Source organism: Plecotus auritus (assembly GCF_963455305.1).
Source record: "Plecotus auritus genome assembly, chromosome: 8".
NCBI lineage: Eukaryota > Metazoa > Chordata > Mammalia > Chiroptera > Vespertilionidae > Plecotus > Plecotus auritus.
Window position 1 is genome coordinate 158,962,216 of NC_137782.1, and position 20,072 is coordinate 158,982,287.

At 37.8% G+C, this 20,072-nt stretch overlaps 1 protein-coding gene across 2 annotated transcripts; it reads left to right on the forward strand.

Moving 5' to 3' along the window:
• Positions 1-1,670: 1,670 nt before the first annotated feature.
• FAM98A (family with sequence similarity 98 member A) lies at positions 1,671-18,836 on the forward strand. Of its 2 annotated transcripts, XM_080686770.1 has the most exons (8): positions 1,671-1,847; positions 4,698-4,846; positions 7,715-7,849; positions 11,775-11,959; positions 12,937-13,017; positions 13,580-13,696; positions 16,782-16,949; positions 17,037-18,836. In XM_080686770.1, exons 1-8 carry the CDS (start codon positions 1,795-1,797, stop codon positions 17,709-17,711), a joined length of 1,563 nt encoding a protein of 520 aa, XP_080542896.1. In that variant the 5' UTR covers positions 1,671-1,794; the 3' UTR covers positions 17,712-18,836. The 2 variants fall into 2 exon arrangements, with proteins under 2 accessions (XP_080542896.1, XP_080542897.1); XM_080686771.1 differs by lacking the exon at positions 11,775-11,959 and having other exon boundaries at positions 1,700-1,847; positions 7,715-7,746.
• Positions 18,837-20,072: the final 1,236 nt, after the last annotated feature.

The following is a 20,072-nucleotide window of genomic DNA, read 5'->3' on the forward strand; positions in this document are numbered from 1 at the left end:
AATATTTACTTTTTTCCCTTTTTTATTGAGACAATATTTACTTTTAGAAGCATTGTTTTTATTGCAGTAAAATGTATTATAGAATTATTTTTAAACAATATATTTTAAAAATCCCTTTGTGTTGGTTACCTTCCATTTAATCTAATAATTTGTATTAGAAAAACAAATTTAGGGGATTCATCACTTGCTCACTAATAGTATGTGTTACAATTTACGTGGAAAATTGAGTCAAGAATGAAACTTTTTTTCCCCAACTGATTTTGCATTAAGCATTACTTTTTATTTGGCACCTTCTACAACCCTGAGAATAAATTATTATTCCATTTTCATTACAAGGTAATCATGTACAACATATACAAGCTTACACAAATTCAAATAGCTTGATATCCTATCTTTTCACATCTAGCCTATAAATCCTTATTTGAATAGTCAAATAGGAAGGAATCTGGATTCAGATATGCCTCAAAATCCATTTCTTATTGGTCTTACTATTTTAACTGGTCATGAAGCTACTGAGTCTTAGTGTCATCTGTGTAACGGAGTAATACTTACACAGCCTTATGACGACTGGGTAAATAATATGGATCAAGGAAGTAATACTATGTCAAGCACACACTAGCTGCATAATAAATGTTAATTCCTCACCCCCTCCTCCAGATGATGCAAATACTATAGGGGATATTTATCCACTAGACACAAAAATGTTTGAAGATTACCAAAAAACACACACCCTGGTGCCAATTAGAAAACTCTTTAATTAAATGCCTACACAATGCAATATTATACCAATTTACGCTTAAATATAATTTTCTAAATATGCCATCATCTTGAAAACTTTTTAATTTCATTTTTTAATAATTTCTAAGCATATACCTAACCAATAACTATCAAGAAATCATAACCCACCGTGAAATGAATGTTACACCCAGGCAAATAATATCAACGGCAATTGCATGACAGAAAAAGTTTATTCACTGTCTAAAGTGCATGGATTTAAATATATTGTATTCTTTTTGTTATGAAGTGAAGCCCTTCTCTGCCCCACCCTTTAAAATAAGATTCTTAGTGTCTGAAGGTCTTAAAGAAGTCAAAGAATGCAAAGCGGGAGTGCAACAACTTCTGAATATGACCACGACGAAGCAAAGTTTACTGCTCCCTAATCCTGAACACACGTCTATTGCAACCACCAGGAAATCAAAACGCATTTATATGCCATTCTCGGCACTTGTCCCGTTTATGCCTCCGAAGCTTAAGAATCTTCCCCTTCTCCATGGCCCGCAGCTAAGGCTAGAACACGCTGGCAGGGTGCGGGCAGCCACTCCCTGAGATCCAAGATTGTTTCCCAGACAACACCCACCCAGAGCTGGCGACCCCCTGACTCCGCCCCCGCCCGCTTCGCCCCAAGATTCACATTTGCGTAAAGGAAGTTAAGAGAGGCTAGAACGATGCCCTCTCCCCTAATCCCCCCTCCTCCCCTAATCCCCCTCTCCCCCAGTTGCCAGGTCCCCACGCCCGGCTGCCACGCAGCCAGTCCTCCTGCCCTTCTTTGGGCTGCCGGCTTCATTACTCAGTAATACGCATGTGCAAAACTCTGCCTCCTGGCTATCCCTCAGCCGGCAGGGGCGGGGCGATAGGCGGGACCACGACTCTTGCGCACGCTCGGGACATGCGCAGTGCAGGGGCTGAGGCGCCAGACGTCGACTTGGAAGTTCCGGGGAGGCAGCGCATGCGCTAGTGTACGCGTTGCCGGCGAAGAGGGGAGCCTCTCGACTCGGAAATTTGAATACCACTAGCATGGAGTGCGACCTCATGGAGACTGACATCTTGGAGTCGCTGGAAGACCTAGGGTAAGAGTACCAGAGCACGGGTCTCCCGGTCCCCACACGGCCGGTCCCCCGGGCACACCTCTTGAGTCCCAGGCGGAGACACCTGGCTCTCCACGCCGCACCCCGCGGCGCCTGGCTGTCGCCTCCCCTCAGGCTCCGGGACCCCAATGCCACGTCTACTGTCTGCCCAACTCGGTCAGGGCCCTCCACATGCGACGCCCCTAGGCCTGCCCTGTGCTCCTTGCAGCCGAGTTACCCGCGGTGTTTGTCAGTCTAGCGTGTCATTGTCTGGGCACCGGTTCTCGCCATCCCCCTCTCTGAGCGTCTCTCCTTGCTCCCCATCCCTCGGCTGTACCCCCTCACTTTAGAGGTTGCCAAAGTTCATTCTCGGATTTCCTACTTGTCCTCCAAACTCCCAGTATTGAGCCCCTACTCCTACCCCACCCCATTTGTCTCAAAAAATCTTTGCCCAGTCATCTCTGCATGCACCCAGGCTTCCCGAAGCCACATGTCTTTGCGCCGCATCCGTCCCGCTAGCTCGCTCGCTGTGCACCTCACCTGCCACCACCTCCGTGGGAACCACGGGCAGTTTCGCTTGCCTCTGACACTCTTTCGAGCCATTACTAGCCCTTACTTAACCCTTAGGGTCGTCTTCACTCACCAAATCCCTACCTGTTTGCGGTGTCTATTGTCTCCCCTCCTGACAGCTAATTAACCCTAAGTCGTCTTATCTAGAACTTGGAAATAAGGCTTCTTATCTCACTGGGTTACCCAGATCAGAATACTCTCTTAAAACTTGAAAACTCAGAACCTGTTGGGATAAATGCGGTTTCAGAAACAAATCGTATGATTAAATATTTGGCTATAGGTAAAGTGTCAGAATTTTTTTTTTTTTACGGATTTAGGTAGCTGTATTTATAAAGAAACAAGTCCTTTATCAAAACCTTTCCCTAGGCTTTTGGATCACGTGGAAACCATTTGAGGGAAACTGTTCTTCTTTAAGAAAGGACACTGTGAGGGTTCCCCAAGGCTGTCCCCTTAAGTAACTTGCTGTCCTGGTAGAAATTTTTAGGAAAGGAAGTGGCAGTGCTGATCACCTTTCTTTGTCAAAGTGAATTACCATTGTTCTTCTTCTTTTTTTTTTTTTTTAATGAATATTCCAAACTTTAGCGGGCTTATTTCTTTGAATGGAGTATAAGTAAAAGCGGTTCAGCAAAATGGACTGTTTTGGTAGACATCTCAAACGAAATTGCATGCTCACACATGAAGCCATTCATTCAGTAAACATTTTTTGAGGAACATTTGTTCTGTGGCAGTGTTGGGCTGAGCACGGATGGGTACAGAGTGAGCTGGAAGAGAAGGGCACACTATCCGAATATGCTGTGAGGAGGTGTGAGGAAGGTCCCTTTACTGCCAAAGGAAATCAAGTCCTAGACGCTTCTAAGAAGTGGCCCTTAAGGGTAGTGTTGAAAGCTGTGGGATGAGAGGACTAGGTAGACCTTATGTAAATGCAGTCATTCTGCATGGGAAGAGGTCACCTAACAATTGGTGATGGATGTTTCTTCCTATTATTGTTCTTTTACCTTCTTTTAACTGTTCCCATGGGGACTATAAAAGTAGTAATTGTAACCCAATATTTAGTTAGGATGGGTTGTAATGTAAACCGTGGGATTTTCTGAAAACTTTGCTATAAATTTTAACAGTAACTAGTTTGGTGGCATTCAATCATTAAAATTTAGTCTTAATTGATGGATGTGTACTTTTAAAGGATTCACTGAGAAATTCTAGAATTAAATGACTATCTTTTATCTCTAATTTGGCTCACAGTAGAAATTCAGTAACTACTTGTAAAATAAAAGAGCAAAATCTAAAAGGAGAAGGCTCCTTCTAGGCCTAGGCTCCTTACCCCAGTGTCTAATATGTGCTTTTAAATCTAGATGCCAGAGATCTATAACCTCATTTTGTGTAACACTTTTTCCATTCCATTCATTGTATTCACATATAGTTGTATTTTAAAAGGACCAAGTATTGTAATTTCCCTAACATTTCTATACCACTAAACATCAAATGATCTCAAGCGTACTTAATATATTACCTTTAATAGCAAGGATTTTATTAATATTTTCTTTACGAGAAGATAAAATAATCTTCTGAAGAATATATATTTTAAAATTCCTTTGAGAAAGACAAAATCTGTCATAGCTATGTCCTAGATTGGGGTTCGTTATTACTATTGCCTTTTATGAATGTTTGAACATTAAGTAATTTTTTAAAATTACATTTGAATCAGTTGCAAAGGATTAGGTTTCACTTGTACCAATTCACCCAAACATCAACTCGCCAGCAATTATTAAACTTGACATTTCTCTGGTACTAGCAGGTCTTACTGGTCTTAACCGTCATTAAATATAGAAAAAGGAAATGAATGATTAATTGGAAAGTTTTTGCTTTTAATGTAAGTCATTAAAACCCTAACCTAATTGATTTCTGGAAAAATCTCAAGAAAAAATAACCTAAGTTATATTTCTAAACTAGTAAAATATGGTATAACTAGCTATCACTTACTAATCTGGTTTTAATACTCAGTTCAGTTAGAGTAAGAAAATAAATCTTTATACAGTAAGAACTTTCAGTAAGTGAAGTAGACATAAATATTACCCTATGTTTTGAAGGGATGAAATGCAGTTACCATTTAGCTTATTTTTCTAATGATTTCGTATAGTTCAAGTTTTTATATTTGTAAGTTTAGAAACTGGTCATAAGATCTTTTTTAAACTATCAATTATAGAAATAATACGTAAATATATTGCATCTGTAATATATTAGGTGTGATTCTGTATTCTTCTGAAGTGTGATTTCTTAACTCGCCAGTTACAAGGGTCCATTGTTAGAAGATGGCGCTCTGTCTCAGGCGGTCTCTGCTGGAGCCAGTTCCCCTGAGTTTACCAAACTCTGTGCTTGGCTGGTGTCTGAATTAAGAGTGCTCTGTAAACTGGAAGAAAATGTGCAAGCAACTAACAGTAAGTAAAGATCAGTTCTAGGTCCAATATATAAAAAATAAAATTTGGGTATTGTCAATTGAACATTATCAGTACTAAAGCTAAAATTTCAAGTTCTTTGTAAATATATATAAAAAAAATTGTAAAGCAACAGAATACTCTGCCTCCATTGTTTTTAGAGAAAAGTGATTCCGAAGTTGAAAAAACCAAAATATAGTCATGCAACTGTTATGGAAGGTGAAAAAGACCCTATTACTAAGATACAAAAAAATGGAGAGAAATATAGCATATATGAACTTCCCATTCTTTGTAAAACTTGACTTGTGAGATCTTAAATTGGTGGTAGCACTAGAAATTAAGATATTTTTCTTTTTGTACTACCAGATTCTAGAAGTACATACAGCATGTAAAGTAAATACTCTGTAATTAGTATAGGTAGGGAGAAAGAGAACACTTTATTAAGTTTTCTGTATAATATATCACTAGCTATACCAAAATCAAATCCAACACGATCAGATTTATGGCATTGAGAGCTGTTTTATATTTGCCAATTTTGTTATGGTTTTAGCAATAACAACTACTGTTTTGTTAATTCTGCAAAAGAGCTGTACGGCTTAGAACCTGACACTCTGCCATCTGGTTTCCCTCCTACCATAGGTAAACCTATAATATAATAGACAAAAGAAAAATGCCCACCTGTTAATCCACTCTGATAGAGAACTATATACAAAAGCCCATTTTCTTTTTCACAGAATTCCATTGTGAAGAGCTCACTCTTTTATGTTTAATATATTTAATGTGTACATATTAATTGCACTTAATTCTAATTAAAAATTTTTTTTCCATTCATTGATTTTGAGAGAAAAAGGGAGAGGGATAGAGAGATAGAACGATGAGAGAGAAACATCATAAATCCGCTGCCTCCTGCATGCCTCCCTACTGGGAATCCAGCCCACAACCTGAGCATGTGCCTTGACTGGGAATCAAACCAGTGACCTCCTGGTTCATGGGTCAGCATTCAACCGCTGAGACATACTGAGTGGGCCCAATTCTAATTTTTAAGGAGAGTATAATACAATAGTAATGATAGCAGCAGCTTACATTTATTGAGTACTTATTATGTTCTGCGTACTTTACTTATATTAACTCATTTAAACCTCAGGGCAATCCTAGGTTTTATTACTCTCTTATACATTAAACAAGGAAACACAATGAGGTTAAAGACATCACCTGAGGTCATACAACCAGTAAGTGATAAAGCCAGGATTCAATCCTAGCAGTCAAATTTGGGAGCCATTACTCTTTTTTTTTTTTTTTTTAAATATATTTTATTGGTTGTTTTTTTTTGTTTTTGTTTTTGTTTTTTACAGAGAGGAAGGGAGAGGGATAGAGAGTTAGAAACATCGATGAGAGAGAAACATCGATCAGCTGCCTCCTGCACACCCCCTGCTGGGGATGTGCCTGCAACCAAGGTACATGCCCTTGACCGGAATCGAACCTGGGACCTTTCAATCTGCAGGCCGACGCTCTATCCACTGAGCCACACCGGTTAGGGCTGGGAGCCATTACTCTTAACATTGCCACTTAACCTAACATTTCATAGATTGTAAGAACTTCTGAACAAACACCTGTGCTGTATGGTAACTATTTATAACCCGGATCCCCTTTGTTCATATGAAAACACTTTATGGAAGCCAACACATAAAACAGGTAAAGTGTAGCTGTTGTAGTTGAAGTTGAGAGGGAGTACTTTTAGCACAACTCTCTTCTCATCGTCCCAGCTGCCTCTAAAGGAGGGCTGTGCAACTCTGGACCTCACAGAACACAGTTTGCAAAACATTGATAATACAGTCTTCCCATTTTATAGATGAGAAAAAGGTCTCAGGTCAAGTGACTCAAAGTTTGTTAATTTTTGCCCCTCTGTGATATTGAATAGAGAGCCATCAAAATAGTAAAGAATAAAGAGCATTGTTTTTCCTTGGTTCACCCAGTATACTTTATATTTTGCATGTTATAGGAACTACAAGTCATGTTCACTACCTTCACACTTAGTCTAGAAACTAGAAACATCTGGCGCAATTGAAACAATTATATATTAGTAGTAATTACCTGGTTCCCTTTGTGGTTCACAGTGGGAGGAAATCAGTTAGTGCCATAATACTTGGGTAAGGTTTCATCAAGGAGCAAGACCACTGGACTTTGATAGATAGGTGGGATTTGATAGAGAAGAGGAGATAGAGGGCATATCCATCATGGGGAATAACTGAAATGAAGGCACAGATGTGGAAATTAGACGGCCCTATGGCATTGAGGAGACTAGCCTGACACAAATAGAGGAAATATTTGTGGAAGTAGTAGGTAACTATTACAAACATAATCGGGAAGGGCAAAGCAGAGGCTGTGAAAAATCTTTAAAGACAGAAAATTTTGCCCTAGCTGGTTTGGCTCAGTGGACTGAAGGGTCCTGGGTTCAATTCCGGTGAAGGGCACGGCCTTGGTTGCAGGCTCCTCCCCACCCCATGTCCTGGTTGAGCTCATGCAGGAGGCAACCATTCGATGTGTTTCTCTCTCATAGATGTTTCTCTGTCTTTCCCGCTCTCTTCCACTCTGTCTAAAAAATCAGTGGAAAATATCCTCAGGTAAGGATTAAAAAAAAAGAAAAAAAATTGATTAGATGAGGTAGAGATTAGCTATTAAAGATTTGCAAATAAGGGAATAACCCAATGAAAGTATTTAAGGAAGAAAATTGTCAGTGGTGTGAGAAAGGATGAATTAGAAGAAAAAGGAACTTTTGTTAGGAAAATATTATTAAAAATTTCAATTTATATATGTGTGTATGCTAATGGGAAAAACATTTTTATCAAATAAGATGATTTTAATTCTTAAAAGGCCCGAATGAAGCTGAAGAATTCCAGCTTGAGGTGAGTGGGCTACTAGGGGAGATGAACTGTCCATATCCTTCACTGACATCTGGGGATGTGACGAAGCGCCTTCTCGTTCAGAAGAACTGCCTCCTTTTGCTCAGTAAGTTCATGGCTACTAGAATGTAGCTATTATTTTCTATTTATGTTTTCCAAGACTAATAAACTAGTTGTTACTTTTTGTTTTATTATGGATTTAATTCAGAATACTTACTTTAAAGAAAACTTGATTAAATTTCCAGCTTAGAAGCTATTGGGTCCGTGCGCTGGCAGCAGAGTTGTTTTGTAATTGCTACTCATTTATTGTTGTGCTTCACCTACTGTGACCAGAGGTAGTGCTGGAGTGTTGTTCAATGTGTGATCATTAAACCTTAGCGTTCTAGACTGGAAGCATATTTTAAAACAGACTGTGAAAACAGTGTGGAAATAATGAAGTTTTTTGTTTTTTAAATTAAAATATTTTGTCTTGTTGATGTTTCGTTGTGGTTGGGTAATTGGTTAAGGGTGTTGGTTTTGTTTGCAAATGTAAAATTTTCTGCAATAATATTTGCTTTGTTCCTGTATTTACTCATCATTGTGGGAAATAAATTATTATAAAAAGTTATTTCCTTCCATTTTTTGTCTATACTAACTACTATTTCTCTCTTCACCCTGAAAAACAGTAAGTAGACTCACAAATTTTGCTGTCTTAAACTCTCTAATAAATTCAGTGAATAGTCTTAACTCAGAATTGTTGTAGCATTCTGAAACACATTTAGATTAAGCTTTGGTTAGCTGAGTAGTACAGTTCTTACTATGACAAACACAAATAAGAGTTTTTTAAATATTTGTCTTTACAACCGTATGTTTTCTAGAAAATGCTACAGCTCTAATTTTGAAGGTACAATTTAAAAAAAAGTGTTCATAGCCACTATACTTAACACTAATTATTCCAGAATCATTTTTTTTTAAATATGGAATGTTTCATGAATTTGCATGTCATCCTTGCACAGGAGCCATGCTAATCCCCGTATTGTTCCAATTTTAGTATATGTGCTGCTGCAGAAGTGAGCACCAGAATCACTTTTTTAACTTCCCCTTTGCCAAATGATTGTTACTGGGGGATATGCCTTAAGATTAGATGCTGCTTTAGGTACTGATATTGCTGCAGTAGTTCTTGTGCATGCATGCAGTAACCTTCAAATCGTATAATTTCTGTAACTGGCTCAGCCACAGTGTGTTCAGTGATTCTTCTTTGGCAGCACTGTTTATCTTTACCAACACCTAATATTTGGCACTTAGACTATGTTATCTTACATAGCAGGACAACAGCTGTGTGGAAAGGTTAGTAATAACCCTGAGTAGCTAATTCTTCCAAAGAGCTCAGAGTTTGGCCTTTTTAGTGCTGATATTTATGAAAACCACCTTGAATATAAATCTTTATAAAATATCTTTAACTCTTTCCTCTTTCTTAAGCAGACTGCACAGAACATGATCATTGTGGGTCAGTATTAATAGGCTGTTTTAATGTGCTGTCACCTCAAAAGCTTTTCAAGAATATGCAACTATTTGCTCAACTGAATGATTGAGTCAGCTAAAGTTTACTCTGCTCTTTTGTGTTCTTCACACATACACACTACTCACCTCCCTCCTTATCTTTGATTTTGCTGTCTCCTCTTTTCTAAAATATTCCCCCCAGTTTGTTTTCTCTTTCATGCTAATGTTTATGTACATTTACTCATTCTCTACTTGCTCCATATGAATATTTTGTGTCTTTCCCAAGTATCAGTCGTCACATCTTGATGCTATATTTGACTTACTTCTTCCAGCACCCTTACCTTACTGATTTGAATCTTTTAATACATTGTGTTTTGAGGGGTAAAAAATAAACTTACCTCATTGGAATTGTTAGTAAAATAAAATAGTCTTCGAATGAGTGGCTGAAAAACTCCTGTGTCAAATTAAGAACTATTTTAGCCGTTCATTGGCCTTTCTGGTTTTCAGAACATTTTCCTTAGGTAAAATAAGTCATTTCTAAGTTTCTAATAGATGAAAAACTATTCATCTTTTTATGCATTTATTATTTATTCCTCACTAGATTGTCAGTAGAGGTGATCTTTTTTTGTTTGTTTTGCATTAAATATCCAGTCAGTGCCTTTCCTAGTACTTTGAACACACCAGCTACAGTTAATGCTTTTTGATGATAATTGTATTGGGGAACTAATTTTGTGAATACCTGAGCTACGTTGTCCTAAATTTAGAGAACAAATTTATTAAATCATATAATATATGATTTTCTAGAACAAGGGTTGGCAAACTCTTTCTTAAAGGTCCAGGTTATAAGTATTTTCAGCTTTGTGGACCAGAAGACCTCTGTCACAACTCTGAACTGTGCTACTATGTAGCGTGTAAGCAGCTGCAGGCGATACAGAAACAGATGAACGTGGCAGTGTTCCAATAACACCTTTTTTATAAAAATTGATTATTTTCATGACAGTGGGGAGTTTTACTGTTTTGATCTTTTAACTCATACAGTTTGCTGTATGGAATATGTTAAGATTTGATCAAACCCATTTAGAATTACCTTTCCAGAAACTCGGGTATATATATTGTTCTAGAATAGGAGTTGGCAGCTTTTCAGAAATGATCTGCCAAAATTATGACCCCTCTACTTCTAGCATTACACCTTGGGTATAGGACATAAGATATTCAGGCTGATCATTCTTCTGACCTTCTAAACTTAAGGGCCCAGAAAATGGCTTTTTTCAAAACCAACTTCCTCATATTATCAAGAGGTTCTCATTTGGTCACATTCCTGAAATCCTGAAATCCACATGGTTACTAATAGTTTTATAAAAATATAAATGTCCTTAGGAAGGTTAAAGGAATAAGATTGAATATTTGTATCTTCACTTTAATTACCTGAAGCAGATTGCAGCCCTCATTATCCATGACTGAAATCAACACACACGGGATGATACTGATACAAAAGGACTCTGCCTGGAAAGTTTTGTTGTTTTCACGGGAGGGGATGAGAATGAGGAAAGTAGGGGGAAGGGAATAGTGAGAAGAATATAGATGGAAGAGGGGGGTTTATTTTGAACAGCCAGAGCGTGACATTAAGCTACTGGACACCATAAGGAACTTTTGGGAGATTAGTGCTTTCCCCCTTCTCCTGTACATTAAACTTTGACGACTAAAAAATGTTGTTTTATGCCAATTCTAAACAGACTTCCTAAGTATTGGATGGTTAGAGGAACATATAATTATACTAGAGGCCCAGTGCGCGACATTTGTACACTGGAAGGGCGGGGGGGCGTCCCTCAGCCCGGCCTGTGCCCTCTTGCAGTCCGGGACCCCTCGGCGGACATCCTCTGAGGGGTCCTTAGGGCTGCCACCTCTGTGCTCGCCAGGTGGCTGTGGCGGGAGCCTCTCTGGCCTCCGAGGCAGTGCTAAGGAGCAGCAAGCCCAGCTTCTGGCTGAGCAGCGCTCCCCCTGTGGGAGCGCACTGACCACCAGGGGGAAGCTCCTGCATTGAGTGTCTGCCCCCGGTGGTCTGTGCACATCATTAGTGACCAGTCATTCCACCATTTGGTCGATTTGCATATTAGCCTTTTATTATATAGGATCACTGGTGCTCAGTGGGGAGAAGTTAAAAAAATAAACCTTTTTAACTGTCACTGAAAATTTGCCACCTGCCACCTTTTGCAAATTTGTCAACAGATGCCAACCCCTGTTCTGTAGGTTCCTTAATAGTAGAATGCAAGAATCCAGATTTTCAGATGTCAGCTACCTTGATCTTTTGGTTTCAAAGAAGAATCACTTATTTTTAAATTAGCCTTTAAATATATATTGATTAAATACCTGTGTTACAGAATCAGTTTATATGCTATGTCACTTGAGGTAAAAATGGTTTTCCTTTCTTGTTTTTATCCATTCTTGCAGCTTTAAAAGTTACATATCATTAGGTCTATAGAGTTGTGACTCCAGACTTATGACTATTAACTGTAGCTGTATCTCATTTTGAAATCTTATTTTGTTTACTTCAGCATACCTCATCTCAGAACTAGAAGCTGCCAGAATGCTCTGTGTGAATACTCCTCCAAAAAAAGCTCAAGAAGGAGGCGGTAGTGAGGTCTTTCAAGAGTTGAAAGGCATATGTATTGCTCTAGGAATGTCCAAACCTCCAGCCAATATAACTATGTTCCAATTCTTCAGCGGGATTGAAAAAAAAGTAAGACCTTTAGTACCAGATTGTAGTGTATTAAAGGCATAGTCCTACATTTGTTTGAAATGAAGCAAGTTAATTTCTCTTAATGGGAACCTAATGTGCATATTATTAAGGAATTGTTACTAAATGAGTTTTGGGTTTTAAATCCTAGAAGCCTTAAAGAGACATCAGTATTTTAGTGTGTTTTTTTTTTTTTTTTAACATGTTAGCATGTTTCTTTTTCAAAAAGGAAACTTGACACTTGGATTTATAAGCTGAAATAAGCTAGATATAATGTAAAAAGAATTAAGTCCTTTAAAAATTATTTTATAATTAAACTTTAATGCAATTAAGTTTTAAAGTCTTTATCATTAAATGTTACCACCATCCCCATTAACGGGACAGAAAAGGGATGTTAACGTTCTTGGTTTTTAATCCACTCACTTCGAGTTTTACAAAGTTTCAATTGGCAATTTAGATTTGACTGCTAACATAATCTAGTATGTGAAAATAATTTATGCCACACATTATCAACCATGAAGAGGTTTTAAAAAATGAATGAGTAAAAGAGAATGATATTTGTTATAGCAGAGTTACTCTGTATGCATATTTGTTGGACTCTAAGAATTGGTACATTAGCATTATGGGGCCGATGTACACCATGATGCACAAATCTGGCTGAACTCTACAGGGGAGCAGCAGTGTATCCATAGTCCCTATTTTTCTGTGTGTTCATTCATTCCTTCAGGAACTACCCATTCAGTGCCTACTGTTGTCAGGCGCTGGCGTAGGTGCAGTGAAGGAATCATGCTTCCATAGGCACATGAGGAGTGGGCCAGTGTCTTTATTGTGTGGGTCTTGTACATTTCAAAACATCCTCCACCTTTCCCTCTGTCAGGAATCTTCTTTTGATGGCAAGATATGATGGGACTTAGGAAGATGAGGAGGATATATGTTACTTTTACATTTTTTTATTCATTCATTTATGTTTTTTGTGTCAGTTAAAGGAAACATTAGCAAAAGTTCCACCTAATCATGTGGGAAAGCCTTTACTGAAGAAGTCATTGGGACCGGCCCACTGGGTGAGTATTGATCATCTATGGAGTGAATTTGCAAGGAATCATCCATCTATCCTATGATATTTATGTTGACACCTACAGTGGGTGCTTTTTAAGTTACTTTTTTTACTATGTAGTCTCCTAGATGGACATCCTTAGAATCATTTGTGAATTTTAAGATTTGTGCAGCAAATAATTTTATTTAAGATTAGAAACACATCATAATTTGTAAATATTTCATACAGCCAATTAAAATGAATAGAAGTTCAGTATGATGCATGTTTCTAATCGCCATATGGGTTGCCTTCAAGTCAAAAATTTCATTGTGTTGAGCTTCACACAATGGATTATAGAAAAGCTAAATCATAATTTTGTACTGTACATATCTGTTATGTTTTGAGACATTATTTTGCATATCACTTTTTTAATTTATAACTTTTATTATATTTATTGAATAACTATTTTGTGCTAAGTGCTGGGATTCAGGTATGAATGAAACAGACACAGTTTCTGCCCTTTTGGACAAGGGTCAAGCAGATTTAAATTCTTAACTTCTTAAAAATGTGGTTTTGTGTTTTTTTTCCAGGAAAAGATAGAAGCAATTAACCAAGCCATAGCCAATGAATATGAAGTTCGTAGAAAGCTGCTAATAAAACGTTTGGATGTCACTGTCCAGTCTTTTGGTTGGTCTGACCGAGCTAAGGTACACATTAAATAATTTAAAAGAGCAAAGTATTTATAGACTTGATCCTTAAGCATTTCTAGTTCAGTTTAGATACAGTGGAGACTACAAGAGAAATACATAGGAAACACACAGAGGAACCTTTCTTTTTAATATTGTTCAGCAAACCCTGTATGTTAGACCCTACTTGAAGTACTCATGTGAGAGAAATGGAGTGTCTGAAAATTACTAAAATAACTTTTAAAATTATTTTACTGTACTTTGACAATTTAATTTCATTGGATTTAGAAAGACCAAATATTATGATCTATAGAATTGGAGAATAAGACTTACTTTAGCTTAAATGAGATAATCCAGTTAAAGGTCTTGGTCATTCAACAGTAGATATTTATTTAAATACCTGTTATATGATCAGTAAGTGGGAATTAATGGACATGATTAATTTAACCTTAAAACCCTGAAATGGAACTAAATTGTGAATTTTTGTGGAGGTTGGTCCAAATGTTAGTAGGAGATGTTCCCTTAATAGTGTATTCAATTTTTTTTAAATATATTTTTATTGATTTTAGAGAGGAAGGGAGAGCTAGAGAGAGAAAGAAACATCAACAATGAGAGAGAATCATTGATTGGCTGCCTCATGCACGCGCCTTCCCCCCCCCATTGGGGATCGAACCCAAAACCCAGGCATGTGCCCTGACCAAAAATCGAACCATGACCTCCTAGTTCATAGATCAATGCTCAACTACTGAGCCATGCCGGCTGGGCAATGCATTCATTTTTAAAAATAGATTTTTCTCTGAATTTTAGTGAATTGACTGTTTTTATTTAGTTCTCCAATAATCTTGCTAATATGTTAGTTTCACAAAAATCTTGAAACCTCAGCAAAGTCCTATTTGACTAAATTGTAGGGGTAGATATCTATTTGGTTATGACATTTTAGTATTGGAAGGGGGTCTTAGAGATCAGTCTTAATTCCCCTCATTTTGCAACTAAACAAGATGGCAACCTTGGGAGACTTTGCCTAGTATTTCACAGCAAGTCACTAGTACCAGGAGTAAATTGTTCTCTTCTGTGATTGCTGTTTAAGAAATACAAGTCCTTCCTTAAATTATCTTTGATAAAAATAATCATTTCACCCTCAGCATCATCATACATAATAAAAGGCTAATATGCAAATCGAACAGTGGAACAACTGGTAGCTGTGATGCACGCTATCACCAGGGGGCAGACGCTAAACACAGGAGCTGCCCCCTGGTGGTCAGTGTGCTCCCACAGAGAGAGCGCTGCTTAGCTAGAAGCCAGGCTGGCGAGCGCAGCGGCATGGCGGGAGCCTCTCCCACCTCCATGGCAGCTCTAAGGATGCTGCTCCCTGTGGGGAGTGGGTCTAAGCCATCAGTCGGACATCCCTTGAGGGCACTCGGACTGCGAGAGGGCGCAGGCCGGGCTGAGGGCCCCCCCGCAACCCGAGCGCACCAATTTTGTGCACTGGGCCTCTAGTAGTTGATATAATTTAAAGAAATAAATAATCTACAACTTTCAGCTAGAGAAACATATGATGACTGATGAAAGTGCATGACTGAGACATTGATACCGTGGTTCTAGTCTTGGCTAGCCATCATTGGACTTGACAGTGGGCACCCTGATACTCTGAGCTTCCGTGTACTCTCCTCATTTTTGACATTTTTAAAGTGCTGGGTTTAATCTAGGACTAGGTGATATTTGATTCTGTTGAACTATAATACACAATGATTGTATGAAATATATAAATATATTAAGGATAAGGAAGGCCTATACAAATTAACTTGCACAAATCTATTTTTTCATTTAATGAAATTTATGTACTGACACCTCATTTTAAAACTTTGTTTTAAATTACTTTGTAGAAATTATTTTAATATGCACAAAGTGAACTTTTATTTCATATGAAATAAAATTTATGCACTTATATATCACTTTGAAATTGCATTTTAAATCAGTTTTATTTGAAACATGAAACCATTTTCTCAAAGGTATTTGTTTCCATACAACAAACATTGATTGAGTACTTATTTAGGTACAATAGTGACTCTTAAGAAAAATAAATATAAGATATTCAGGAAACATTCCCCAAACTATGGAATGATAATTTTTTAATTCTTTTCATTATTAAATCTTTTTTAAAAAAGTCACAGATCATCTTTGTCTTACCTACAATAGCTGTTTGCATTTTTAGTATCTTTCTTTATTCATATGTTTAATCGTGGTAAATTACCTTTTTATATTCTATTTTGTTACATAATGTAATCCAAACATTTACCATCAATATTTGAGTACCTGCATATAACCAAAAGGCATACCAAATATTTTTGTTCTTGTGCTGACTTGCTGTGTATTGTAGTTGTAGCTGGTGCTTCTATAATTTAATAGATAGGAATTGTTGCTGAATCCCAAAATTTAGGTTACTCTAATTTGAATATATTGAAAATGTTTTATATTTATTTGAACTTAAATTCTCTTGTGTGAATTTTGTCTTTATATTTTTTATTTATCTTTTGTGGTCTTGTGTTTGAAATAGATTTAAATGACTTGCACAGGTTTTCTAATTTCCCAATGATTTGTCTCTCTCCTTAGATCTAACAACCTTAATCATTACTTACACTTCTACTAATGTTTAAGATAGACCCTTTGTCCTTCCAGGGGAAAGTATTAAATAGGGGGGGGGGGGGGGATCACTTTTGTAAGAAATGTATCATGTTATTGTGTTAGCATAATTAGTACAAATTAGTCACAGCTAACATTTTTTATCTCATAATAAGCAAAGATGGGAATATTAAAAAGCAAATATCTGAGACCAATGGCAGGGGTGACCTTCACAGTCCAAAATCGCCCCTCTACCCCCTGGGTACCTCTTCTTCTTTACCCCCAAAATACACACAATTATTTCTTGCTGTACTGTAATAGAGTTCTTGACTAGGTAGGAGCAATGGTGAGTATATAACTTTCCCCCTTCCATCTAGAGCCTCGGAAATATTTACCAGACATTTTGGAAATCTTTTAACTTATTGAATATGAGTGTTTATATTCATTTTGAAAACTGACATTTTCTTTGAACGTTTTCTTTCAACAGAGTCACACAGAGAAATTAGCAAAGGTTTACCAGCCGAAACGTTCGATCTTATCTTCTAAAAGTACTATTTCTGTTGCTCACCTTCTGGCTGCAAGACAAGACTTGTCAAAGATTCTAAGGACAAGCAGTGGTTCTATAAGAGAAAAGTCTGCCTGTGCCATCAATAAGGTGATTAGAGTACCTTTATCTTTCTTTCCAATGCAGGTATTTCTGTTTACACAATAAATGGTTTAAAATGCCTTTCTTCTCCTGCAGGTGTTGATGGGCAGGGTGCCTGACAGAGGCGGTAGACCCAATGAAATTGAGCCTCCGCCCCCAGAGATGCCACCGTGGCAGAAAAGGCAGGATGGCCCCCAGCAGCAAGCAGGAGGCCGAGGCGCAGGGAGAGGTGGTTATGAACATTCCTCATACGGAGGACGAGGAGGTCATGAACAAGGAGGGAGAGGTGGACGTGGTGGCTACGACCGTGGTGGCTACGACCACGGTGGCCGAGGGGGAGGAAGAGGAAATAAGCACCAAGGAGGCTGGACAGATGGAGGGAGTGGAGGAGGAGGTGGCTACCAAGATGGTGGTTATCGAGATTCAGGCTTCCAGCCAGGTGGCTACCATGGTGGCCACGGCGGTGGCTATCAAGGTGGTGGTTATAGTGGCTTCCAGACAACTACTTATACAGCCAGTGGATACCAGGGTGGTGGATACCAGCAGGACAATAGATACCAAGATGGTGGGCACCATGGTGATCGAGGCAGTGGTCGTGGAGGGAGAGGTGGGCGTGGAGGCCGAGGTGGACGCGGAGGCCAGGGAGGAGGTTGGGGAGGGAGGGGAAGCCAGAATTACCACCAAGGGGGACAGTTTGAACAGCACTTCCAGCACGGAGGTTATCAGTATAATCACTCTGGATTTGGACAAGGAAGACATTACACTAGTTGAGGCTACAGAACCTACATTTTGCTAGAGCTCAAGTAATAGAAACTTAGTTTAAGAATCCTGAGTCCAGTATGGATTTCGAATGTAAGACCACAGGTGGCAGGCAGATTCCTGCCTGGCACAAGCATCTGTAGGTCTTCATTCAATTCTGTTTTTTTTTTGTTTGTTTTTTTTAATGGACTTACATAATGCTGTTTATTTGAGAAACATGTACAACATCGCTCCTTTGTATGAAGAATTTTCTTAAAGGTAATTAAAATTGCCTTTAATTGACCAGTAGACTAATTCCACAGTCAGAACATGCATACTTTTTTGAAGAAATTACTTGAATAAGTAGTTTTCAATATACAGTTTTGAAAATGAGGATTCTCCTAGATTTTTTTAGATTTACAACTAGGAAGCCTTCCTCATATTAACAACCCATTTATATGCATTTTCCTTATACTATTCTAATGTCTATTTTTCAAGCACAGTTTCCACCCTGGTTGGCTTTTTATTTGGAGAGGTTATGCCACATTTGCTTCCTGATAGAACTTTTAGGTCAGTTCCTATTAACTGAGCTCTTCTGCAGATAGCACATTCAGTAGCCTTATCCTCTTGATGGAATATTATACCACAAGCGGAACTCAGAAAACCTTGAACGCGGCCAAAATCCGTCAAGATTATTAAAGCAAACTAAGTTGTGAGTCTATGGTACATGTAGGCATTTAGTGAAGTATAGCAATTCAAACTGACCTGCATTCATTCAAAACAAGTTCCTCCTTCAACCCTATTTTTACTTGAAATCTGCTAGAAGAAACAGCAAACTGAAATTTGTTTTATGCACGAGTTAATACCACTGGCTCAGCAAATACAATTTAGTTTGCTTTGGGCAGGAGACTTTTGTAACATAAGAAATGCACTACAGAGAAAGAGGACAGATTTTTGCTTAGTGCAGGAGGCCCTTTATTATTGCTGCAGAAAACAAAAGCCTGGCTGAGCTGATGTTTTACATTCTCCTTTACTGAAATCTACACCACGCTTCTTGCTGGGTTTTTGTATACTTAAACATTGTCAAGCTGTGAAAGAAAATGGCTGGAGGTGTGCTTTGTGTGAAAGGTGAGCAATAAAGTATTTACGTTCTCTGTGGTGTTTGAGTTTTGTTTTAGCTACTTTTTAAAAGGAATTATTTTGCATAATTGCTTAAAGCTTATGAACTAAGGCCTATGTCAACTGCCTTCCTCCTTCACCCCCCCACCCCCAACCCCCACTCCCTGAGATTCCTGGGTGTTCTCTTAAAACATAATTTGTAGTGAAAGATAATGTTTACCCTAGAACCTTAAATAAATCGAAAAATAGCTGTTTCCAAACCGACCTTTTACTATGTTATAGCTAGAAAATGTCATTACTCATATGTGGCCACTGGGTGTAGCTGTTGCTACACAGTGTATTAGGCACAGGTAAATTACAGCCCCATCTTTTAGGAATTTTGTTTTATATTCTCCATTCTTCTATTTGCTATTGAGATAAGCACATTGCTTTGATAGCTAAAACCATTTTTGAAAGTCTCCCTTGATCTTTTGTTAACTTTACCTGTTCATTAGATTTTTTTGGCTAGCTAAGTTCTGTCTTAAATGTTTTAAGTTTTCGTCTCCGTGCTGTTATAATACTTAGTATAATTAGGAGTTTTTTTTTTTTTTTAATATATTTTCATTGATTTCAGAGAGGGGAAGAGAGAATCATTGATCAGCTGCCTCCTGCACGCCCCCTACTGGGGTTCAAACCCACAACCTGGGCATGTACCCTTGACCGGAAGCGAACCCAAGACCCTTCAGTCCACAGGCCAATGCTCTATCCACTAAGCCAAACTGGCTACAGCAGGAGTTTCTTATTAAAAATAAGATTGTCAAGGTTTCATATCTTAATATACTTCATTTAGTATTTTCCTTAATCTATTTTACCTAGCCTCAGAATATACCTAATAACTATGTTGCAGTCTTTTGAAATATAATTTCATTTTTATGATTAATAGATTGCTCTTCAAATAGCATATTAGAAAGTAAATGATACATTTCTCTATGATTCTAAAATTTCCATTTTCTGCTTCAAGGTAGAATTTTTACACATTATGAAACCATAAAGGAATTGTCTTTTAGTTTCTCTTTGATGTAGATTTCATTATTTAAAAATAGGATATTTTAAACCACCAGTTAGTTTTGTTATATTAAAATAATAAAGTTGCTAGATTACTTAATAGAGCAGGTATGTTGATCTTACATTCTTAACCTTAACTTGTAGTAAATAATGAATAGGGTATGAAAATTAGGAGGAAATTTTTTACCTGAAATTCCAAAATATTGTCTCTTAGACCCGTGGTCAGCAAAC